Source organism: Phycodurus eques, chromosome 14, assembly GCF_024500275.1.
Source record: "Phycodurus eques isolate BA_2022a chromosome 14, UOR_Pequ_1.1, whole genome shotgun sequence".
Taxonomy (NCBI): domain Eukaryota; kingdom Metazoa; phylum Chordata; class Actinopteri; order Syngnathiformes; family Syngnathidae; genus Phycodurus; species Phycodurus eques.
The window spans coordinates 16,796,406-16,822,941 of record NC_084538.1 but is presented as its reverse complement, the minus strand read 5'-3'; the positions used below and the strand labels follow the sequence as shown (position 1 = coordinate 16,822,941).

The window sequence follows — 26,536 nt, the reverse complement described above, 5'->3', positions numbered from 1 at the left end:
AGACAAATAGCTATGGCCATGCTATAATGTTTTGCAGAACAAGTTAATGGTATTCTCCTATTAACAGCAAAATTGCAGAGAGTCAAGCATTCACACAATAACATATTAGATACACAGCATCATGTTTAGCACATTCAAAATTAAGCCCTTAAAAATCAATTTACCGAAATATAAACATAGGTGGAGTTGTCCCCCAACAGCCATTATTTTGCTCAATTGATTCAGGAGGCTTTAATAAGCCCTCGGCTCCACTCTGCACCTTTTATAGAACGTAAGGAGTGTATTAAAGATGCATGAGGCCGATGGGCTCAATGTCTGCTCCAGTGTTTGTCTCATCCCAATTCGTCAGGCTTCCAGTGTATTTAGCTGCCACGTTTGGAGATCAACAACATATGCAGTACTTATATACACAGTTTATATATACACAGTTTCTATACGTAGAGATAGAGTCGGAAAATATGTAGTAATGATAGTGTTAGTATCAGAGTGAACAGATGATGATGATGTAAAATATTACCAAGATTTACCAAGAAATAAGAACAGCAATTGAGGGAAAATTGTCAATGCACTGACAACTGCATGTAAGATGCAAAATAAGCAATCTCCCATGCATGCTCTTGGGATGTGGGAGGAAACACCCAGACAGACGAGGCCGGATTGGAACCCGGGTCCTCAGAACTGCGAAGCAGACATGATAACCAGTCGTCCACCGTCCCACTCTGGTAGGTTAAGTGAAAACTCGATTTTGGCCGTAAGTGTGAATGTGAGTGCAAATGGTTGTTTCTATGTGCCTTACGATTGTCTGGCGACCAGTCCAGGGTCTACCCCGCCTCTCGCCCATAGTCTGCTGGGATAGGCTCCAGCATACGCATGACCCTAGTGAGGATATAAGTGGTACAGAAAATGGATGGATGGCTGCTTCTTACCAATAAATTCAGCCTGTTTTTAAAGGATGCCCCATTTGTAACGAACATGATGTGTGGGAAAAGCAGCAAAACTGAGTATGTACGTTGCGCCCATGTATCCATCCATCCATCCATTTGGTCACGCATGTCCTTTTCAAGGTTGCGGGGAGCTGGAGCCTCTCCCAGATGGCTTCAGGTGAAAGGCAGATTATATCCCGGACTGGTCAGCAGTCAATATAGAGACAGACAACCATTCACACTTGCATTTACACCGTCGCTGAGAGGGAACTAGTCCCATGCTGTGCACAGAAGTCACTACAATGTCAGTGAAAAAAGGAAAAGAAAAATGTGGCATATCTCAATGGCCAATGTCAAACAACTCATTCTGTTGCTGCTGTTGACTCTCGTTTTGAGCTTCTGGTACCCCATGGTGATGACAATCATATGCCTGATATCTGTGAGTGTGGGCCCTGTTAAAGCGGCCATTTGGTGTCTGCCCCAAGAATGGGCATGCCACGTATGCCTGATCTCGACAAAGCCTGTGTAAAAGGGCAACTTCAAAACGGTCTTCTGCTAAAAACAAGTTCCAGCATTATTTGGTGTGAGCCCAAGTACCATCTCCAAACTAATGGCTTAAATCCACTTAAAGCAGCAGGTCAAGACAGACAGAAGTGGCGTGCAAAGAAGACCACACTTCAAGAAGACTGGTTCCTAACCCCTTCAGCACTTTCATGAAACATGGGCTGTATTCTACAGATTTCGAGTCAGGCTTGCGGGACGATATGGCACCCAGCTCTCTGCCCAGACAATCGGGGAACAAACTCCCACAGGGCTCCTTGGAGGCCCGCCATGGAAGCTCTTCACCGCCCATTTAGCCTTGTGTTGACAACACTTGCATTGGAGCATTGTTATGTTCAGTTGTGTATCCTGAGCATGCTATGAAGACTGCCGCATCAGTAGACTCACACGTTTTGGTGGAGAAATTGTGATGGTTCCATCAGTTTAAAAAATCTCTCTGTCCACAATTTGGCATGAAAAAGAACGGAGTAGCCTGCCAACAGTCCGGAACTTAACCCAAGTGAACCCTTGTGAGATCAGTTTTGGGGCAATGCTCGTGCTAAAGTGACTAGCACAACCGTATTGCCTGATCTGAGCCAACTTCTGGTTGAGGAGTGAGTGTTGTGCCATCCCACAGGAGAGTGTGACGAGGCTGGTGACCAGCATGAGAAATAAAGGGAAATGACAGGAAATAAACAGTTTTTTCAACTGTAAACAATGCAGTGGCAAGAAGCATTGTTACAACAGAGAAATAATCTACCAAAAATGATAGGCCTAAACTTTTCCCTTTTTGTTTCTTTTCAACTTCTGGACAGGTCTGTAAATGCAAGTTACACCCTTTTTTGGTCTGAGTGTTTTTCCAGTATAGACATTTGAGTGTCGCAAGACTTCTATTCTTTTCTTCCTTAGCTCAGCATACCATCCAGCAGCAAGTTATGAATTGTCTTCAATAGAAATCTTATTGTGACAGCATAACCCACCAATACTTGTCCATATTTTTGGGTCAAAACCAACAGAACAAAACAAATGTGAATTTAAAAAAAGAAATGTGCACCACATCCAGCCGAGCTCACAAAGAAAAGCCTCGGAACAACATTAGTAGCATGTTCAGACAGACAGCCCACCTTTTGTCCTAACGTATACTCCCAGACTTTGATTACATGACTGCAGCATATCACCTCTATTTGTCTACAGAATTTGACACATTTATCACAATTTAAAAAAAACAAGCCTGTCTTGACCAATCTTAAGGCAGAATCAATCTTGCAAAACAAGTCTCAGGAATGAGGTTGTGCGTATACTTCCTGCCAGCCTGCATGTCTGCCTGCCAACTCTACTGAATTATAGTAAGATTGACAGAAATAGATGTACAGTAGGGTCCATTTCTGTCCCCTAACGGTGCAGTATAAATCCAAATTATTATTATCATTATTAATGTACTGTATCGGGCCCCACTGGACTCCAGTGTAAGTATTGTATTTGTACCTCTTCCAGGGTGAAAAGGTGTAAAAACTATATTATGTTTCCAAATGTCAAGGATACAAAGGCTGTGTCTTTGAGGGTACCACCCCATTCATAGTACCCCGAAAATTGGGGGTGCAATAAAATAGACTTACTTCGAAGAGTCTAAAGTCACTTTCAGTGGTCTGGAACACAGGGCAAACCAACACTCTTTTGTCAAAAGCCTCCCCTCAATTAAAGAGTTATTGACAAAAACGGCTTGTTCCTGATTCAAACTAAAACAGTAATTAAATGTAAACAATTGAATTGCTCAGTTGTTTTTCTTCTCGTAGAATATCAACATGACCATCAAACATGACATGCTGACACACTTTACAGTGTGGTCAAACCAGAGCCGTGATCAGAGCAACACGAGTCCAAAATGCCAACAACATAAATTTAGCCGCTCCTGTCGAAAATGGATGATGTGGCTTTGAGGGGACCTGTGCAAATGGCTTTGGTGAATTCCATCATCTAATCGCAGACACTCAGCTCCACTATATGGAGCAGAAAAAGTCAAATCCATAGCTTACTGCCTCACGAGGACGAACGAGTAAACAAGCTCAACGTTCCAGAGTCACCGCAGAATTCATCACTCATACAAAAAAATACCCCGAGCCCCGAAGTGGTCCTAATTTAATCCGAGAGGAATAAAACACCATTTCATAGTTGTCCATTCACAGCACTCATATTTCCACTGAGCACAAACCTCCAGATGAAATTTGAGCAGACACTTTTGGGAAGGAATGCATTCAGTGGGTTGAGGGCCAAAGCCTGCCCTGTAATTTGTGAATGTACAGAAATGTGTGACGGCCACAGCTTCTCTAAAGATAGAAATCTTTGTCTTAGGTCATCGCACAACCTCAAACTAGGTCTAATTGGCTCCACAGCCCCCTCTCCAAATGAATAGTTACCCTTCCAAAGTCTTAGTCTGCCGGGTCTGAAAATAGCCCAAAAGTTGACACAGGTTAATAGATTCATTCTATCGAGCTGAAAAAAAAAGAATAATGCGAAACTGGGAGAGGATTCACATGGCTGAGGTTTCGCCCATCTTCAAAGTGACTTTTAAGTGGCTCTGAGGCACAGTGGGTGGCATCCATAGAGGCATGACCCGAATTATTCCAATACTAGTCGTCTTTACATTATGACCTATATGGTTCAACGTTAAATAAGGTTGATTTAGGTTTTAGTCGCATTAGTCATTACATTCAGACCTTTCACTTATGTGAGCCTAAGAATATTAAGTTTGTTTTCGGTATTAAACACAACACAGACCAGGCATGTGTCCAGACATTTTTAGGCGCAAGGGTGCTCAAGCAAAACATACAAAAATATTTGTACAATTAAGAAAAACAGTACTGTATATCATTTATATTATTTCTGTTAACGCAATCCATCACAGTCAATAATACAACTATTAACAAGGAAGGTGAAGAGAAGCTACAGTGTATATAAAAGGTCTACACACCCCTGTTTTAATAGCAGGTTTTTGTGGTATATAAAAATGAGACCAAGATAAATCATTTTGAAAGGTTTTTTTTTTCCCACGATGAGTTCGCCTATCACCTGTACAACTCAATTGGAAAAAAAATCGATATTTTAGAGAGGAGAAGTATGGTAAAAATAAACAAGTGAGTTAACATAGTAGCACAAGTGCACACGCCCTCTTGGGCAGACATTCAAACTCATGTTAAATGGGAGTCAACACACAACTAGAACCATATAAAGTACCACTAAACAAACCCAAAATAAATCTCAGCTTTTCTAGTAGGCTTTTCCTGACATTTTTGCCATCACTATCTTACAACACAAGCCATGGTCCACAGAGACATTCCACAGCATCAGAGGGGTCTCATCGTTCAAAGCTATTAGTCCGCAGAAGGGTACATAAAAACTCCAAAGCATTAATGTCATATATCATTTCATACTGTATGTATAATTCTCCAAAGGACTCAAATGCTTGTCAGATATCAAAGGACTTTGAGTTGAATTGATTACACAGAGGGTCATTTTTATTTTTTTCAAATATTGATGAATGAAGAAAAAAAAAAAAGAGCTGCAGCAAAAGGGCACTTTTTTCATCCAGGTCAAAAGGGCCGGTGCGTAAGTGTCACTTGGGGTCTGTGTGTGCACGTGCCTGATACGGACAGCAGTGCAGCTGAATCTCCAAGGTTGACTGAGGCAAATATTGTGATGGCAAAATGGCAATAGAAACAGGGTCAAACTGTCGTGATCATAAGACATTCGATAACTGTTCAAGCAATGTTTCAAAGAACATTTAATATTCATGTCGCCCATATAAGTGCAAAAATAAGCTCACCATTTTTCACAATATACTAACCAATGAAGTCATACCTTTGTTGATAGTGTAGAAGAAGTTATTGGTTATTATTATTAAAAGACAAAGAACGATAAAACACTTTCAACTTTTACTTTTCTACATTAAACCGTGTATGATGACGCTGGACAAATGTATTACGATACACACATGAACACTCACATATGCTGGGGCCTATCTGAGGTGAGTTTGAGGTTTTGCATGTCCTCCAGCAGTTCTGTCTTGATTTCAAGCCTGACCCACCTAAATCATTAAAAGTCGTTCAGAGCCGTGGCGAGCTCCGTCCTATGCGGCTGAAACTGTAGAAAGTGCATGCTGAAATGCCGAGGTCTAAATGTGACAGGGCACATTAAGGCCAGGCCGTGGCGTATAACTGGAGTGTGTGGTCACAATTTAATAATGAACCAGCTCAATGACTGAAATATCTCGAGTATTAGCATTGTCTCCATTGAGCCTGACTAGAAATAGAGGTTGTGTGGTCATCCATAAGGACTTGGGCTTTGGAACGAGAGAGTCCCAGTTTGTTTCCCGCTGCAAACCAGAAAATAGCAACTACTGTTGGAGAGCTCCTATTCTGCATCCTGACTGCTGTGGGGAGTTATTGAGCAAGACACCGAACTGGGTTTCAGTTCAGGGCTACAGCACTACTTGTGTGCCCCTTTCACTCTGACATCGCTCCATGTATGCATGGATATGTGTGTGTGTGTGTGTGTGTGTGTGTGTGTGTGCTGCTTCTCTGTATGGTGTGCAACACAAATATACAGCAGAGTGTAAATTCAACTTCCCCACGAGGGATTAATATTTGGAAATAATAATAATAATAATAAGTTCATGAATGCCGCGGTGACGCTGGTGTGAGTGGGAAGAACTGTGTCTTACATTGTGGGGATTACACATTTCCATTTTTCCTCCCAAGGGTCCTTATGAGGAAATATTCTGTATGGAGCACTTTTCATTTTACCAATATTTAGGAAGCACTCCGAAAAAAAAGGTGCCTGCAAAAAAAAAAAAAAAAAAAAAAGTGCTAACATTTCAGGGATTTTCCTGCATGGTCTCCTGCTGCTCTCTCTAAATGAACTGAAAAAGATCCAGACCGAGATCTAGCCGATTTAAAAATATCAGCACGTTTTGTTTGCATGTACTGTATTGCATTTATTTTTACATGCATCATGCATCGTAAACTAAAACGATTTAATTTCAATTTTAAAATTAAAACCATCATTTCTGCCTGTGTGGCTGCACTGCGACTGGGAGAATGTATTTTGAAGTTTGACAATTGCCGCTCGATTAAAACACACTTACAAAGGTCACTGGCATGCGGTGAGACTTCATTAGAACATTTTTCTTTTCATTTTCTTTGTGTGTGCGTGTGTGTGTGTGTGTGTGTGTGTGTGTGTGTGTGTGTGTGTGTGCGTGTGTGTGCAAGCCCGTGGCTCTCATTCGTTCGTGTGATAGAGAATAATTGAGGACTGTCACAATAATCTCTGAAGACGACGACAGCACCGACGTTATTAATCAACGAGATTAACTTCGATTAAACATGTTAAAAGAAATCAAGCAGTTTAATTTGAATGCTATAAAAGAAGTCTTGTACATGCTTGCTCCATTCGAAGCATTGGTGGTTAACACCCTGTTTTTCTTTCAGCAGTGATCATATTAATTTCATTTAAACCATAAATGATTTTATGTTTTAAATTCACAAATGAACCATTCTAATAAATAACAAAAGAAATGTCTCTCAGAAAACGCCTGATTTAATACAATATTGTGAGGCGTGTACTGAAAAAAAAAACGCAGTTCCCACACATCGATTATTTAATGAAATGATCAACAGTTTAAATTGAATTATCTGTGAATAATGTGCTACGAATGAACGAATAAATGCAGAGAATTCAAGATCCTTTCAATTCTAAATCACGGAGGGGTTTTATTTCTAGATAGATCGTAGAAATGTATATAATGTATTTATTTGATAGATTTTCTGAATTGACAACTCTTATAGTTGAGCTTCTTTGGGTTAGTGGGTATTAATGAAGTTCATTTGATCTATTTTCGAGAAGAGATGAAAGTGTCCTCTCCCACGCGGAGGCCATTTGAAATTAAAGGCAAATGCGCCAACTAGTGTGTGCAAGCAGAACGGCACGCAGCTTTGTATGTATGGTTTCATAATCTCTAATAAATTCAATTGTGTGATGCGTGGAACATATTTGCCAAATTTGCTTCACTGCCTCAACTGTAGTCGAGTCATTATTATTTGTGGTCTGATTTTTTCAATTGATGACAAATATATGTATTTGCATTCAAAGGGAAGGTGAGAAGCATGAAACCTCATTGAGATGAAAGAGAAATATATGACGAGCTCGTATTTCAATATATTGGCGCAAATGTTTGCTTTGACACGTCATAATAAAAATAAATCCTGTCTCACATAATCTAACAAACATCTTTTTGTCTGACTGAAATGTTCAATGCTATAAAATACAGCAGTTCTGTGCGTGTGCGACTTGAGTCAGTATTTATATGTGATTGAATATTAAAAAAAATGTTGGTACGTTTTTTGTATTGTTTTTTATTTTATTTTATTTTATTATTATTATTTATTTATTTAATTGAAAGAGCGTAAACTCTGGTCATTTGGCGTCCATTCCGGTTTCGAAGCGTCTAAGAAAGAGATGCGCTGGAGGCAGTTGAAGGCTTGTGGAAGCGGCGGCGGCGGCGGCGGCGGCGGCGGCGGCGGCGGCGACTTTGATTGGTCTGCTGCAAGCCCAACCCAGAAGCTCGATTGGCGGAAAGCGTCTCCACACTCCCGACCACTAAAGATTAAAATGACTCGGGTAAACTAATACGCGGCACTCTTGAGCTCTCCATTCAGCCTGGCGACGTCTTCGCGCGCCCTTCATGTGCTCTGCGGTGGATAACTTGGAGTGAAATCTCTGCAGGCGGCCGGCAACCCCTCGATTGGGGTTGTTTTTTTTTTTTTTTTTTTTTTTAATTGACGAGGACCCGGATAAATAAAGTTTGACGCACGTTTTACGCGCGGGAGAAGGACACTTCCCGACAGTTTCAGTGTGGCTTTAGCTGGTTTTATTGGAGTCTTGTGAGATCTGACGCGACTTCTATCAACTATTATTTACGATATTTTGCTTTATTTAAGACGTTTAAGTCAGCTGGACTTTTTTTTTTTTTTTTTTTTTTACACCACCACCACCACCACCACCACCACCACGGCTGGATTTGTTTGTCGCTGACGAAAACAATTTTGACTAACTAGGCACTAGCAGACCCCGAGGCGACCACCACCCCCCTCCCGCCCCACCCACCCTCCCGTCAGTTTGACACTGACCCGAGCTGTTGTTGTGATGCATATTCCCGTAGAGCCGCCCACCACCAGACGGTTCACGCCGCCCTCCACGTCCTTCACCTGTAGTAAGCTCGTAGACGGCACCGGGGCCATGGCGACCCCGGGGCCGCTCAGGGCCAGACCCGACACCAGGAATGTGGTGGACGTCCTGGCGGACCACGCCGGCGAGCTGGTCCGGACCGACAGCCCCAACTTCCTGTGCTCGGTCCTGCCGTCCCACTGGAGGTGCAACAAGACTCTCCCCGTGGCGTTTAAGGCAAGAAGTTCCAAATGATTTTGTCAACACGATGCGTAAAGCGGCATGTAACACATGAACGCATGAGACAATCGCATATTTTTAGACACTTACTTCATTACTGATCCCATCCTGGATGCAACACATTTATTTCAAATGCACTAAAACAACCGCAGCTTGCAATTGACGTGGTGACATTTTGTAGAAATGCAGCCGATCATACAAACGCAATTGCCGTCACGTTTGCATCGATAATAATAATAATATATATTTTTTTAAAAATCAGCATTTATTGATACACGTTTTTTGATAATGAAAACGACTCAGAACTGTCTTTTTTGTTGGAGAATTTGCCATTTCACAACATGCACGTTAATAGGGAATATATGAAATAATGGATCCTGTGTTTCGCATGCATGATTTGGAGCTCCACGGTGACGGTCCCCCTGTTTTTGTTTTTGTTTTGGTGTCCTCCTCCCCTGCAGGTTGTGGCCCTCGGCGATGTCCCTGACGGCACTCTGGTCACCGTCATGGCCGGGAACGACGAGAACTACTCGGCCGAGCTGAGGAACGCCTCCGCCGTGATGAAGAACCAAGTGGCCCGTTTCAACGACCTGCGCTTCGTTGGGAGAAGCGGACGAGGTGAATACACGCACTGTTACAATTCCAAGGAATTTTACTGAGGAACCCGCCGGAGGAAAATATGAAATAGAATTTAAAAAATAATAATAACCTGCAAAATAAAGTAGCAATTTAATCATGATCATTTTTCCTTTACGCCTCCTGTTTTGTTGTTGTTGTTGTAGTAAAGATTAAACATTGCAAGGATTCTAAATGTAGAATGATTTGATTCAGCATTTGACGTGTCGTGCACGCAGATGTTCTCAATCCGTGGGGCGACCCGCTCGCTGTCCACGTGCGGTGCAGTCCCGACAGATGGATGAGTGGTGCAAGTCATCTTTTCTTTGCATTTTCTGCAGACCTATTTTGTTTCGAGGTTAATGCATAAACCTGCGCTGCATTTTTCTTGTGCCATATTATTTTTTAAAACAAATAATTATAATGATGATGACGCCTATGTTCAGGGACACCGTCGGTGGTTGATGACCCTTAAGTGTCCATAACTGACAATGGCCCTTAAAAAATAATAATAAAATAAAATAAAACAAATTTTTAAAAAAATATTTTTCATTGCGCATATTGATGCATATTGACCAAATTCTTTTTCCAGATCCCTGGCATCCCTGCCTCTGTAATATCATAGTAAGAATAGATTTAATGTTTGCATTCTTTGAGAATTCTTCCAGCTGTATTATTATTATTATTATTTTTATTATTTCCTAAATCGCTTTAGAAGTATTTTGGCAATAGGGGGGCTTTTATTGTGTATTTTATTCTGAAGTTCCTGAACAATGGAAGCGGCCTATTGTCCTTAAATTGTAAGGTAGCCCACACATATGATTTAGGCAGTAAATTAACACCATCGTTGCTCCCCCCCCCCCCCCCCTCCTCCCTCCTCCTCCCACACAGTCTCTTTTTAACACGCAATGTCTCTCCCACGTCTGTATGGGACGAGACCCCCCACTTCTCCTCTCCACTGACTTGGATGCAGATGCGGCTAAGATCCCGCCTTGTTGAACAATAAACCATCACTGTGAGCATTTTCAGGCAATCTGGAGCACATTCTCTCAATAATCCAACTCATATAACCACTGTCAGGCCCTCAACTGAGGTGGTCTCAATTGCATTCTTCTCATTCATCGTTTTTCAATGCCGAAGGCCTCAGCGACACGAAAGCAACCGACGTTTGGAGGCTGAGGAAATAATGAACTGTTTAAAAACAAAGGGTTTTAATAAATGACATCAAAGTATTTGTATAATCATACATGTAAATGCTGCAATGCTGTTTGTGCAGGAAAAAGCTTCACGCTGACCATCACAGTTTTTACCGGACCGCCTCAAGTGGCCACATACCACCGCGCCATCAAGGTCACTGTGGATGGGCCACGTGAACCACGAAGTGAGTACTCGCACGCACACACACACACACACACACGTGCTAACACGCTTTATCAAAATAACTTGTTTTTTTAAAACAATTTTGGCAGGCTGCCTTTGGGGTACCAGCTGATGTGGTGTAGTCCCTTGACAAAGTGCAGTCTGTTGAATGGTCATCAGAGAATCAGCACTTCTGAGTGGCAACCCGAGTGGGAAAAAAGACAAACGTTTGTCTTCTTGTAGCACTAAAAAGGCAAAGGCTAAAACTAATATCTAACACGTGGTTGGTCGCTGTCCTTTGCCAAGGTCAAAAGTTAATAGACAAAAAATGTGGGGTCGTGGAGTTTGCACGATTTCCCCGTGCCCGCGTGGGTTTTCTCCGGGTACTTCCCACATTTCCAAAACAAGTATGGTCGGTTAATTGAAGACTCTAAATTGTCCTTTTGTGTGAACGTGAATGTGATGAGTTATTTGCGTATGTGCCGTGCGATTGGCCGGCAACCAGTTCAGCTGAAAAATAGCTGGGATAGGCTCCAGCATGCTTGCGACACTCGTGAGGATTAGCGGTACAGAAAATGGATGGATAGACTGATATGTTATGTAAATTATGTCAACTGTAAGGATTACGGCAGAAGGGACGACCATTTGTATTCTGGGGCGGGATGGGTTTGTTATATTGTAACTCTAAAGTATAACAAATTTCAAATAATCCACTCTTTTTATTTTTGTACAGATTTAAAAAATATGTACAATCATTTATTGTTTGACACGTACCATCCCACCACAAGATTTCATGCAAATCACTTGAGTAGTTTTTGCGTAAACTTTCACGACTAGTAAAAAATAGCACTAAATACTAGCTGTCCTCTTTTTGTTTATTGTTAGAGTCCTCATCTTTATTGGATTCCTTTGTGGGCTACATTGCCTCACAATCGTATTTTTCAAAACTGACACAGCTATAGTCATCTCGCAAACACACCCCATAATTTGGGTTTTATGGCACAAACAGTCCTGTGCCATGTTGCACTGAATTCTACTGCTTGGTGGTAACGTGGCTTTAGATAACCGCCTCGACCCACCAGACCGTCTTTACCTTCTAGTCAGACCAAGAGTCATACTTGACCAACCACACGCTGTAAGTAGATCGTCATTTAACATGCGGGTTGACTCCCCCCCAAGTGTCATCCCCGGCAGGGAGGCGTGCCTCCTAAAGCTCACATTCACATGTGGTTTAATACTGCTAATGTGAGGAATGAAGCAGAGCAGCCCTTCGATGAGTCAGGGCCTGATGGATGCAGCCAATGCGTGCCATTCTTCATGAGCTCAAGGTGGGATAGATGGGATGGGTAGGATTTCATGACCATTCCTATGGAGAGACCCAGTTTCAATGGTTCGAGCGTGGAGGGTTTCGGAGCGGTCCAAACGGGCAGATAGCTGAGGCGTGTGCTCATGTCTGTGCACAGGGATATTTGGGACGGGGGGGGGGGGGATTTACTTCAGTCATAACAGAGCACGGAGAGAGAGGTATCAAGTGCCACACGGGGGGGTGTACGCCTGGCAGAGGGGCCGGGGGGCACTCAGAGAGGGTCTTCGGCACCCACTGACATCCCCCCCGCCCCCCCCATGCACCCCTGCAAGGTTGCACGCTATTTGCAGCGGCAAGAGAACAGTGAGTGCAAACAGGGAGGGACTCGATAATAATAAACAGTGAGTGTGTGTGTGTGTGTGTGTGTGTGGATAGTTTCAATATGATTGTGTGTGCATGCATTCACATGTGCATCTGCAAGCGTCTCATTTTGAAATAACTGCATGCATAAAAGACGTCTCCTGCCTGCCGGCCTGCCTGCCTGCCTGCCTGTCAAAATGTTGCAGCTCTAGCTGAGGCGTCAGCGTGGCCACGCTTCTTTTACACTGACCCATTTTTAAAAGGTGACACGGTTTAATATCGGACGGGACCGATTTAGGTCCCTGCCAAAGCTGATGGGGCTTCAGTCAATATAATATGCAGTCGTTTAAGATGTTGAAACATTTTTGAGTGCAGGCTACTGCACTTGGCAAATGCCACTCAAAACATTCGGTTCAGCTACACAATCTAATGGCATCCAATACAGAGTTGTATTAGAATTTGCTTTTTGCAAAAATATGAATAATGCTCCATTTTGCTCGAGAGTGTCTTAGAGCTTGAGTTAGACTTTTGTTAAACTATATAGTCTTATGGATGTAGTGGTACACAAATGCGCACAGTTTATATTTAGAAGCGTTTCCAATGTTTTGGTTTCTTTATTCATAGACATGACATTTGAATGTAAGAAACATCACTCAGGATGATTCTTTGAACTTCTACGCTGCTGCAAAATACAACCACAATGTCAATTTAAAAAAATGAGAAAATTATTAGCATTTTTCAAAGCGATTCTATTTCAAGCAAATGCCCTTTTAAGTCCTTTTTTTAAAAAATGAACTATAAAAGAGAAATATAAGACGAGACAAAGGGCGTCTTTTATTGAAACAAGAAGTACTTTGAAAGAATATCAGTCGTGTCATGTCACGACAAAGAACATGAGTATGCATGCCCATTCAGAAATGATCAGGACCATAAAAAAAACCTGATTCTTTTCTAAGCACAGGAGACCAAAGGCAGAGAGGCACTTTGGCCAACTTTTTAATCTTTACAAAAAACACTTTTGCCAACACATTAAACCAACTGCATGTTTTTTTTTTTTTTTTTTCACGACACATGTGATCCTCAGGACAGTTATACATTGTTTCGGTGTTCATCGCTTCATCCAGGTTTTCCTGCCTTCACCTGCTATGTCGCCTCATGTGCACGTCAATGCAGTGCAGAGAAACCAGCCTTGGCTCTGCCCTGCTCACCTGGCAGTGCAGGTGTGTGCTCGCATGGCACTGAAGGAGTGTATATGGTTTTTAATCATAATGATGATTCAGCATGTCATCCTATAGTGTAAGAAAAATATAGGCGCACACTAGTCATCTTCATTATGCTGGGCTGTGAATTCACACAGATTATATTCCCCGAACGCAGAATAAAGTTACATGTTCAGCTCAGTATTTTTGTCTCCCTCACTGCTGATTTCCTCATCACACATCCGGCATGCGTCACCCCACTCGATCTATCTGTCGTATTATTATCAAACTTCTGCTGAGGCCAAACTGGAAGCACAACTGTCGCAACTGAAAGCTCCCCCTCTTCTTCTTCTGAGAAGCAGTTTTGGCAAAAACCAACAGACACTCGCAAAAAAAAGGTGGTTGTCGCTACTATCAGTTCCCTCAAACCACACGCCCTTGCATGGTTCCTCTCACCAATAAATCCGCCAACTATATTTTGGGTGCTCTTCTCATTGCCTCACTTATGCATGAGATCAGCCGCTCCCGATACACTCATGGTGCGGTGGGGAAGGGAGGGGTGCAGTGCACTGTTTGTATTTCTGTATCTGCAGCGCTCTTCACTGTCAAATGAATCAGAAGCTTCATGAAGTCATTGCGTCTGTATTTTCAGCTCGTGACATCACATTCTAAAAAAATAAAAATAAAAATGTGGAAGGTGGACACTCAGCAGACACTTTATAAGGTAAAATTGGAGATCTGATCAAATAGATATATATATAACGATTTTACATAATGCTCAGTATTGACACTGTGAGAGAAGATTTCTCACTATTTCTAATCTTAAGGCAACAGTTTAGAAACAAAACCCCATTATTGTACAAGGCTATCGTAAATCACTGAAAACTACAATCACAAAAATCTAATGAAACTTATTGGTTACTTAATTAAAACCTGACATTTCTTTTAGCTCTACGTTGAGCATTTTTGTCTTTGCAAAAGCAGATTTCACACTTTTTTGATGTCAGTGGGTTGTGCGTGTATACCCTGGACTGTATGTCACCTTTTTGAGGCAGATAGAAGCGTGAAAGTGAACGTGAAATGCTCGTCTGTGGAAAGTCTCTGAATGTGACTTCAGCTTTTAAACTAAACAGCTCGAATTCTAACTAATTTATGTGAATTCAGATGGGCTTGTGAATGCTTTTTTTTCTCCGAACACCCAAATTACCTTTAGAGCCGTCGAAAAGAACAACAGAAAAGATGTCGGAGGCGTAGCATGCGGTGAAACATGAAATAATATATGAATACACAGTCACACATGGACACACACACACACGCATACCCCAAGTCTGCTTTTATATTCCTGGAGTTGTAGGTAGCTGTTACACACCCAGTCGAATAAATACAGGCAACAAAACACGACCGAATGTGTGTGCTTTGTGTATATGTGTGTGTGTGTGTGTGTGTGTGTGGCTATTTGCATTTGGCACACATACTGTACAAAGTATGCAAATAGACGCACAATGACATTTGCTTCTTTTTCCTATGATATTGCAGTCCTTCCCTAAAGTCAACAAAAGGCTGTGTGGTTGTTGTTGCCCCTTGTGTGTGTACGCGTGTGTGTCTGTGTGTGTGTGTGTGTGTGTCGCCGCTCATGCACCTGCCAGGTGCTTCCATCGCTTTAAGTCGGCGCCCCGTTGGCCACGCCCCTGCTCCACAAATCACATGAAAGGCTGGGCCTCAGTGCGAATTGCTCTCTCAAAGGCAACTTTGATGTTTGAAAATGGAGATGGGTGTCTTTGAAAGAAAGGCCTGCGGGTGTATCAGTGCCAGGGGAGGGCGTGTGCTGGGTGCTTTCCTGACTGCTAATGCCTTCCTTGCACTGTGACTGGCTGATATACTGCATAACCTGGAGACATCGCCTGACGACACTATCAGCTGATCTATGTCTAGGTAGCATTTGCTCATACACAGAGATGAGAAAAGGATGATTTTAAGCAGCATATGATAAGAGAAACAACATCATGCAGTAGTTTAGGTAGTGGCCGGTGATCGTAAAGTTCTTTCTACTTCTTAGGAGAACTACTTGGATTCGGTGATCAAAATATATGGCAAAGATAACCAACATTTGTGGAATGTAGTGGTGTATGTTAAATACAATTTAACAGCAGTCCATCATAAAATCCTACACTCGTGATGGTTGACAAATGTTGTCCAAATATGTCCGTATGCTCTTTTGAATGAATGTTGAATTTTTACTCGAACTTCATTTATGGATTCATGTGTGAAAGAAGACACATTTTTTCATGAAGTTTGAATTGATTTTTCATAAGCTGGGAGTAGTGTATTATTAGACCAATTTTTTTTTACCGGTGCCCGCAGCAGTTGACCCCTTTATTGAATCAGTTAACACCTTCCCAAGTGGTGGGTCGCAGGGCCATTTTGGATGGGTCGTGGACAGGTAGTAAAAAAATGAGAGCATAATTCAGACTGTTAAAACCGTTGCAGTTGCTGTAGTCTGCAGCCCTCATTTCCTAAACTGTTAATGTTGCACTTTCCTAAAAAGAAGAGCTCAGTGCCAAAATATAGAATTTGGTACATGCAGTTATGTTCATCCTCAGTTTCTTAATAAGGTGCTCTGAAAGGCACTTTAAACATGTCAGGATATGATATTCCTACATTTTCAAGGGCTGTTTCGGAACAATACATGTTCTTTATTGTTCCTTGTGTAATAGTGGGTCGCGACTTAGCAACAATCGAAAGATGCGGGTGCCAGGGTGATAACCGTTGACCTAAACACTTACCTAAACATAGAAAACATACTACTCGTTTGTCTATTAGCAGCACTTGCAAGTTGGAGCAGAAAGACAAAGTTTCTCCAACTACAAGGGGAAAAAAGATGGTCAAAGTCACAGAGTGTAATATGTGCTCTTCAAGCCAGCTGATGTCTGTGAAAGCCACAATAGCCTCAGGCTCGAGTGCCCTCTCTTTTTCCACTCAGACTAAAATTTCCACCCTTTATTTGCTGACGCCAGATAGAACTCCCAGACACACTATGAATTACCAAATTATTTACAGAGGCCCCAGACAACACTATGAATTCATTGCGATCATGGAAGTATGCCGCCGAGGAAGACATTTTCAGAAAATGACCGAGACACGCCGCCAACGCCGCTTCCCGCCTCCCTCCAGCTCCCCTCGAGCTGCTAAATGCACCAGCCAAGCGTCTTTCCTGTTTACTTACCTACGAGGGGAAGTAAAATGCTCGCTCTGTGTGTCCTCGCTCTTCCATATTTACTCGGACCCACACAGGAGGGACCCATTACAAGCTTTCAGGCATAATTCAATAAAAGTTCCGATCTGCATTTAGAAAAATAAATGGCCCATGAGTGGGGGGATATTTTCTCCTCGGCTGCATTATGACAATAAACCGTTTTCTCTCGCCGAGGCATCAGGCGCAGGGGTGAAGTGGAGTGTGTGTATGTGTGTGTGTGGTGGGGGTAAGCACCTGCTGGTTACTGGAAAGGACTTTGTGTACCACCACCATGTGGTTTGGATGTTTATTTCTTCAGGCTTTATTGGTTAGGAACAGTGAGCAAATAATAGGTGAAGCGAGGTCTTTTTTGTCATTCCAGGAGCACAGAAGGTTGTAATCCTGCGGGTAAACACAGAGGGAAGCCTTGGCGTGTAAAACTGTGCAGGAAATATCACAGAAGAAGAGAAGCCCATTCTTTGTGACTCCACCTGTAGTGACAGTGCGAAAGTGACACGTTATGTTCGCATGCTTGCACAGTGGAAAAAAGTCACACATTTTATATTTCACACTTTACTTTGACTGAATTGTCATGAACACAGAGGGTCAAATGCACGATATTGTGCGTGGGATAGTATGCACCGACGTGTTACAGCCGTTTGACACTTCTACTGGCATTGCATTTATGTATGTGACAGCAACAGCATCTATTTCCTTTCCCACAGCCTCGTGAGGCCCCACCTTTCTCCCAATGACACATACTGCATATGCACTCACAAACACAACACGCCATTCACCTTTAAAGCTACACAATAGCCCAGTCAAAAGCAGTGTAGTGGAGCCCCCGCTATTCTTGGGGGATAAGGACCCGGCCGGACCGCGGATAGTGAAAATAGTGATTTTCACTATATTTCACTGACTTTGGCGCGGGCAGCGTGGGTTCAGTTCCCACTCAGTGACGGTGTGAATGTGAGTGCGAATGTTTGTTATATATGTGTCTATATGTGCCCTGCGACTCACTGCCGACCAGTTCAGGGTGTAGTCCGCCTTTCGCCTGAAGTGAGCTGGGATAGGCTCTAGCGCCTGGATGGATGGATATATATATATATATATATATTTTTCAATTTCTTCTTTTTTGGGGGGAACCAATCATGAAAATGTAGTGTATCCCTACTTATTCAAGCATTTTTTGGGTGTATATATATATATAATATAAAATATATATAAAAAGAAGAAATTGAAAAATATTTTGAAATAAAAGGAAAAAAATTTAAAATTGAAAAAGAGATCTGTGAATAGGTGAATCCACTGGTGCCGAACTGCAAGTATGCGGGGGCCCACTGTATTGCTTTAATATAATGTGTCACTAGAGCCCAATTGGGCTCCTGTCTGTGCTCCACAAGCACCAATGAGAAAGGCAAACAGCCCCCCCCCCCCCCCCCACCAAAAAAAAAAAAAAAAACCCCTGAAAAAAAGCTCAGCTCATATCCTCGTAAACGTCTCAAGTCCATTCTCGAAGATAGACACATGCACACACATCACCGAGAGGCAGGACAAAAGACGGCCGATTGGTCTGAAGTATGCTGTGGGCGCTATTGTGTTGGTCGGGGATCTGGGTGCGTTTGGCACCCCTTGCTTCTCTTTGCCTGCCTCAACCTGCCTCCCTGTAGGCCAGCCCTTGTGCGACACTGGCTGTTCTACACACAAACACACGCAACGAGCCTTATCATCTTATCAGAGAAGGAAGGCTGCGCTCTCTGCTCAAGCAGTTTCATGTAGCAACTTCCGTTAATGGGAGGGGGATTTTCACACTGCTGTTGTCCCCCGAGATGAATGCTGCATCTGCCTGAGGGACTGGAGCGCTGCGGCAAGGGAGGGTGAGATAATGGCGTAAAAAAGACACCAGAGTGTTTGAAAAGATACAAATTTGGCTTCTTGCACACATCCTGCACCCCCACTTTCAATTATAATAAAAATGTGTGTTATGCGCCAAGTCTTAGAAAACGCTTATGCAAATGAGCTTTCAGTTGTGTAATGTCTGCGTGTGGCGAGCATGGATTCATTTAGGCCCAGACGAGACAGCCACAATCACCAACCGAGGGTAAAACCCACATCCTTCAGGGTCAGCCTCAAAACAAGAACTTTGATTTACCCCAGTCGAAATACCTAAACGTGTGATTGGTGGCCTTGGGAGCACCAAGCTGCGTGCTGCTGCGGTGATCCACTCTGAGCTGTGTTGGTTGGTGCAAGCAAAAACACAAAAAGGGAAGTTCGAGAAAAAGAGGCGGAAAGACAGGCAGGGTAGCAACAAGGCTGTTAGGGGCTCAGGAGGAAGAGAAAGACAGGTGTGCATGACTTTACTCAACAGATGTTGAAACCTTGTTGAAACGGAAGTTTGCTCACACGCTTCAACTGTTGCTCCACTTTAACAATTGAACAAACTGGATCAGGTTCCACAGCTGAGCTTTTGCTTCAACTGGTACATTTTCGTGCAAGTCAAATTGGGTATCTCCAAAATAACAACGTGATATACAGTATTTCCTATTACTCCTCGATCAATCATGCCTGCCACTGACTTTGCGGTCCAGACATGGTTTTCATTTCAATGTGTGATTCATGCTGTCAACTTCAATTCTAGCCTGTTATCTGCTGCCTATCAAGTCCATTTATATTGCAAATACAAATATTTACACTTCAGATATACTTGGTGCAGACTTGGATTTGGGCCAAAGCACGTATTGCCCTTTGCTGTCCAGATAGAGTTTCAGTTTGCCCCCGAAAAAGCACCCAGCCCTTTACTAAAAAGAGCTTGTGTTTACTGTGTCTCCCTGTGCACGGGGAACATGTTTCTTTCTTTCAATGGAGACAAACACACATATAGAGGGACCAAAGTGGAGGATGAAGGAAGGGAATATGTCATAGTATTTGAGCTTTCCACCTTGGGGCGACTGCGTTAAAGGCCCGACGGTCGCAGTGAGCAAATACCCTCTTCATGTTGGTCTGATAGAGGCTTTGTGGAGGGAAAGTTGGCCAGGACTCCATCAGGTTTGCTGTTAACGCGCTCTGTCTTCAAACACTGTGGTGACCTGATCTTGTGAAAAACAACTTTTCACATCTCTACCACTAAATGTTCGGCGTAGGGCAGAGGTGCATGCTACATGAGAAGTCATTTTGCAGGGAAGATAAAACAATCAGGAAATGTAACACTCACAAAACAAAGCGAGGGTGACGACGACACACCCTTTCCTTCTCAGTACATTATTAATACCAGACATTTTATATCAAGCATTTTATTTGTTCTTCATAGACTTCCATAATGCTTTCAGAGGATTCAGAAAGGAGGCTAGTAAATCTACAGCGTCCATTTCGGCTTGGCTACATATTGAGCGCCACTGTTTAGGCCTCATGTGTGTACTGGCCCCTTTCTCCCAGCTCTATCTTGTGGTTATGATATCATAGCAAGAAAAACAGGGCATTCTCTCCTAAGTGCACCCTGACACATAAAATATTCATCCAACCACAAAAACCCCTCTGAAAAGGGGCTGCAGTGGATCTTTGGCACCCCTCTTGCCCTGCAGAGTAGAAGTCAAACGTTGGCGGTCGCACCAGATGCGCTGCTGCAACTGGGGTCGACAAGCCAAAGTATTAACCTGAACATGAGGGGAAACTGTGAGATACGGGTGAAAAAGCAGAGATATAAAAAATGTATACAAGGTCTTCAGCGATAAGCGTAAAGTTTTCTTTTGCACCAATACCATGACAACCCACAGTCACCAGCTTCAACTTTGCCCAACAAAAATGCGCGTGACTCGCCAAAAAAAAACGAAAGTCACTTCTTGTACTACTATATATAAATCAATTGTGTTACTGTTACGTGTGGTGTGCCACCCTCGTACAAACTTTGCCACACTAACATAACGAGACAATGTTTATTGCAAGACAATGATGTTGTTTTGTTAGATACGTTTTGTTAGTGTGGCGCAAAAATGGAAAAAAAAGTGTCTTGGATAAAAATCTTCGTTTAGCTTTTGACTTGCATTTCCCACAGTGACTCAAAATTTAAATGGACATTAGAACGAGGGAGAGCCGAAGAGCAGGAAAAAAAAAACTATTGCTTACAAACAAAACCGGCCCTACACTGTCGCTTGCGATTTGTGTACGCTTACAAAAGAAATTGAATAGAATTGTTTTTTGGGGGGTTTTTTGTCTTTCATTTTTGAAATAACAGCGCTAGCTTTAAAAATAAAAACCTTAAATAATTTGATTATCTAAAATATAAAAATAAAAAACTAATAGATACAGGTTGTCAACAATGCATGTGTAATATACAAGGGTTTTTTTTGTTTGATATGCATATGAGTAACGTTGATTCGGCCAGTAGACACTGAGTTGGTTCAATCTTCACAAATGATCTGTAATAGTTAAGAAAAATTTTTTTATTTACTTATTAGCATTCCATGTTGTAGCTAATTGCTCAGAAGCAAGTTATCAGTTAAACAGCACACGGTGCTAAGTAACTGGGGGCGAGGAGCATATTTATATTAGGATTTGGAGTCCCGACTAAATTTATTCTGTATGTCACATCATTATTTGGTTTTAGCCAGTTAATTAGTTAAATCATACAAAATTGCTCAGTTTCAACATATATTGCAGTGTTAATAAAATGTGTTGTCACTGATCACAACACAATTAATTGCATTTAGACCTATAAAGGCTAAATGAACAACTTCAGAGTATTAAATAAAATCTGCTGATGTTAATTAGAAAAATACACGTGGTTATTTTTCTAACATTTGCATGAGTGTTTACAGCTACCAATTTAGTCACACTGTTATTGTGATGATAAATATTGAAATATCCTTTATGTGGGAGTAATCATATGTAATTAGCAGATTTTAAAATCAGTTTCCCCAAATATATTAGTGTGTGTGAATGATTAAATGAGAGAAATTAACTTTGTACACATTGTAAGTAGCTCCTTTATGAAGTTTAGTCCATTACCTTAGTTTACGGACAGATCTGCCACATCAAATATGGCGGACAAGGTTACGTAAGGTACATGTTCACAGATTAGACAGTATTTTTGAAATCATATTTTTTAATGGTATCGTTTACCACTCCAGTCTCCGTATTAACTATCATCGTAATGTCTTGTCAGTTCATAACTGACATGAAGATTAGTTGACATTTGACCAGCGATCGGTAAACTAATTTCTAAAGTTAGTGTAGCTGACCTGTAGTTTCCAAGTGATGAATGACGTTTGATGATGTTGTTGTTGTTGTGTCTCTTATCTTTGAGTTGCATGTTGCCGTTCTCGTTTTTCCAATTATTATTTTTTTTAAACGTGATCATTGATTTTTGAATTTAAATGTCATCATTTTCGGCACTCCCTCCATGATACATGCGTCATCAAGTTGCGTCTCCACTTCACGTCACAGCATAGTGGTGGTTTGGCAGGTGTGCGGCGTACACCACTCAAAAAAAGAACTTTTCTGTCAAAAACAAAGCTCACACTCTCTTCACTATTGCTTATCTATTATCATTTGTAGTCATATTAATTGGGAAATAGTGTTTCCATTTGTAAGAGTTCATAGTCATGACTAGTTGTAATATAATCACAGGATGTATTTGACCTTTCGCCCAAAGTCAGCAGGGATAGCTCCCTGGAACCCTGAACAGGATAAGCGGAATAGAAAATGGATATTTGGAACTGGAGGGAGAACCACGGCGTATTAGACAGCTATTATTTACTACTACTAGAAATTAACCACAAGAAGCAAAGGCGAAAAGAACTGATCATCCTTGCATGTGTGTTTGGAAAATGTAGTGTGCTGCCCTCCACCCACTCTAACTCAATTCAGCTGTGAAGTATCCAGGAGACAGAAGCAGCAGGTTGAGTGAGAGCGTTTCAGCCAACATTTGAGAAGGTGAGGGAGAGCGTTTTAACGTCGCCTCCCGCTTGATTAGAGGTGTTAACAGCGTCTGTGGCCCCCGTGTTAATGAGCTCCAGGCGTCATTCTAATGAAGCCTCCGCTCCCCCCAAAATAACCCTCTCACCCTACTATAACCTTCCTCTGGAAGCAGGATTCAAGTGTGTGTGTACTTGTGGCCAGTTTGAATGATCACTAAAGAGGCACACTATTCCTCTTGCGGCCTTCAAAAAACTGGCCAATTATCATTTCTTTCCTGCCCGTCTGCCTTTTTTTCCAACCAGTGATCGGTGGGATGTATCATTTCCCTGACCTGATCCTTTTGAGGTGGTGTAAATCTCTTAATAACTACAGAAGGACACATATAGGGGCTATATTTGGAGGCTTTCCTCCCCTGGCAGCCCCCAGACCAGACAGTAGCCTCAGTGTGGGTGACTGACTGTGTGTGCATGTTTGTGTGCGTGTGTCATAGTGTGTGAGAGAGAGGAAAGAGGGGAAAAAGACAATCTGACTTTCATTCTTTCCTTCGATCGTGGTTTAAAACAAAAGTGGACCTTTGGTGAATAAAAACAAACCATATGAATAAAAGTTTTACTTAGCTTCTAATCAGTCTTAACTAGTCCTTTTGGTTCCCATCCATCCATTTTCTATTGCGCTTGTCCTCATGAGGGTAGCGGGTGGGCTGAAGCCGATCCCAGCTGACTGTTGGCGACAGGCGGGGTGCACCCCGGAGTAGTCGCCAGTCAATCACAGGACAAAAATTGACAAACAACTCACATGAACACATATGGTCAGTTTAGAGTCTTCACGTAAAATCCACACAAGCAGGCCCAAACTGAGTTGCAAACCCTATCGACTGAGACATACGCGACATTATTCCGTCCTTCACTAAATTCCTCTAAATCTTAAGCTTAATCTCTTTATCATACCGAGCCATTTTTGGACAATATTATGCTTCTGGCACAGTTTGGTAAAGGCCCTTTTCTGTTCCTGCATGACTGCGCCCCAGTGCACAAAGCAAGGCTCATAAAGTCTTGATTGGTGTGGAAGAACTTGATCAGGCACCCTCATCTAACATCAGTGACCTCTGAGCTCTCATTGTTCTTCTGGATAAATGCACAAAAAAATAATTCACATACAGACACGCCAACATTTTAGAGAAAATGCTCCCAGGGGATTGGAAGACAGGACCAAGTTCCACTTCCTGTACATGTAAGGGCCAGCTGTCCCAATAATTTTGTCCACATCGTGTATCAGCGTGTGTGCTGACAACATGATCCTAGGGACAGGCTGGCCTGATGGGCGGAATCACATCCCAAAAAATAAACAGAACTGCTGTGTCTGCTCAGACAGATGAGTCATTAGTGAGTCCTTCTTTTTCACACACAAACTCTTTGTTACTGAGGCGTTGGGGCTGATGTTTAAAAGATGGCCAGCATACACTTCAGATAATATTATATCAACACACACACACACACACCAGAGCACCGTGTGTGTCTGCGTACGTACTGTTTGTGTGTTTGTGGTGGGGGATAGGGAGGTTGATATTTCTATATTGTTGGTAAAGAGGGGATGGAGGGGAGGCGGTGGGCACAACCAAATGGACAGAGCGGTAAACGAGATGAAAATTTACCCATGGGTCAGCCTCCAAGTGAAGATATATTGCCCATGGGTCAGGGAGAGAAAGGACGGGCAAAATCCATATTGGTCCGTCTGCCTTGCCCCCTTTATATAGTGATAAAATATTCAAATCCAGCCATTACTTCACATTAGGGTAGTCTGCAGAGATGCCAATGAGAAAACCACAGAATGTATACATGGCGGTTCACACACAGTTTTGGCGCATTGATAGTTACATTAAAATCTCTTCCTCCCATTAGAGGGAATAACTCTCATCCGGACTTGGACATTAAAGGTGTGTCCAGATAATTTAAAGTGTGGGGTGTGTGTACATGTAAGAAGACATGTGAGTGTCCACATAAAAGCCATTATAATAGGTTTTTTTAAATTAACATTAAGGCAAAGGGGTGGGTTAGTCTTCTGGGGTCTGCATAAAGATTAAGGTTGCTAAAAGTGAGCTGATGTTCACACAAACACACCAAATACTGATGACTGCATGTTCTTCTAGCTCTATCTGGGATTTTCCCTATCACTAAGTGTTTTGTCAGTCAAAGTTGGATGTGTGTGGTCAATATATTTTTGTCTGACAATTCAAGGAAAATAACAATTCTCAGGAAATAATTTCTAGCATTTTTACTGGCGTTATCTGCGGGTGACACGACAGCAGGTGCAGCCAGGGCAACACTAGAGTCTGGCCCATTTTTTCAAGGTCTGCTACCATTCTGAACAATATTTTTGTGTTTGGAGTTTGAAAACAGGGTGACATTGACCCCTTATGTAACGTCATCCAGTGTGACTTGTGAATTAAACTGGTAAACATGAACGGACTTTGCAAAGCAAATCATTCCCTATCGCATTTATTATTTACTTTTGACTTTTTGTGAATATGACAACAACCTTTTCTGTGGTTTTTTTTTCACATTTTTTGATTATAGTTGGTCCATTAACCTTTTTTTTTTTCCACGATTGTTTGTCTATCAGGACACAGAGTGAAGATGGAAGACTCTCAGAAGCAATTTTCGGACAGGCTGTCAGAAATCGAACGCTACCAGAGAACCATGCGAATAGGTCCGGTGAACAATAACCCTCGGCCCCTTCCCCAAAGTCACCTAAGCACCACACCAGGTGAGCATTACATATACAGTGGCCACAAAACAACACACCACGTGACAAAGTCAAGGTTTTAGTTTGCCATTCTAAAGAGCCTAGTGGTTACGAATTCTGTCTCTGAGCTCTTCAGGCAGTTCCTTTCAAGAGCCTAGTGGTTATGACTTCAGCACCAATAATTCTGCCAGGCAACAAGCATTTGATCAGGGAAAAGTATCAGAACAATACTAGCTAGCGAGACTTTTATTTCATTTCATCATCCCTCGATCCATTTTCCGTCCACGATCCCATTTTATCCTGTTAATTATTTGAGTGGTTTAGCTTGTTTGAGAAATTTTAATTCAAAAAGAAAATCATAAAGAAGAAACGGAGTGTAATTTTCCTGGTACTGCATGTAGCTTACCTAAGTGGGTGGGGCCCAATTATAATGATTATTATATTTTTTGATAGAAACACTCCGCTGTACTGAACATAATGGAACTTATGTGGTCTGTAGAGTGAATCTGTCACATTGACACAGTATATGCTGTACAATCAGCACGAAATACCAAGCCTTGCAGAGGAAAGGGGTTAGTGGTATACCCCAATTCTTTGTCCCCACATGCCCCGCGTTGGTGGGTCCAAGGCCCCACAGCGTGCGGCTCTGTGGCCAGGTGCTACGGCGGATGCTGCCAGCCCCAACTTGGCGTGGGTGCAGAAGTTGGCCTCTGCACTCCACACACGACAGCCTCAGGAATGTAACAGCTGCCCGCTACCTTGGCAATCACGTCACTCCCAGCCTGGCTGAATTCTGGGGGGGGGGGTATAAGGGGGATGGTGGGCTTAGATTCAGACTGAGGTGGTTCGATGTGTGCATACACTGTGAACAGCTGCGTGGGTGATGGCT

The 26,536-nt window shown here is 42.4% G+C and overlaps 1 protein-coding gene across 4 annotated transcripts in view; it reads left to right on the top strand.

Annotated features, from left to right (window-relative positions):
• The window catches only part of runx3 (RUNX family transcription factor 3), a 63,642-nt gene that overhangs the window by 20,718 nt on the left and 16,388 nt on the right, over positions 1 to 26,536 (top strand). For 3 of the 4 annotated variants that reach the window (XM_061695563.1, XM_061695564.1, XM_061695562.1), the window contains exons 3-6: positions 8,677 to 8,918; positions 9,383 to 9,539; positions 10,813 to 10,917; positions 25,525 to 25,668. In XM_061695563.1, the coding sequence (XP_061551547.1) occupies positions 8,677 to 8,918; positions 9,383 to 9,539; positions 10,813 to 10,917; positions 25,525 to 25,668 (648 nt within the window). The remainder of the gene's footprint in view (positions 1 to 8,676; positions 8,919 to 9,382; positions 9,540 to 10,812; positions 10,918 to 25,524; positions 25,669 to 26,536) is intronic. The other variant, XM_061695565.1, reaches the window with a different exon arrangement.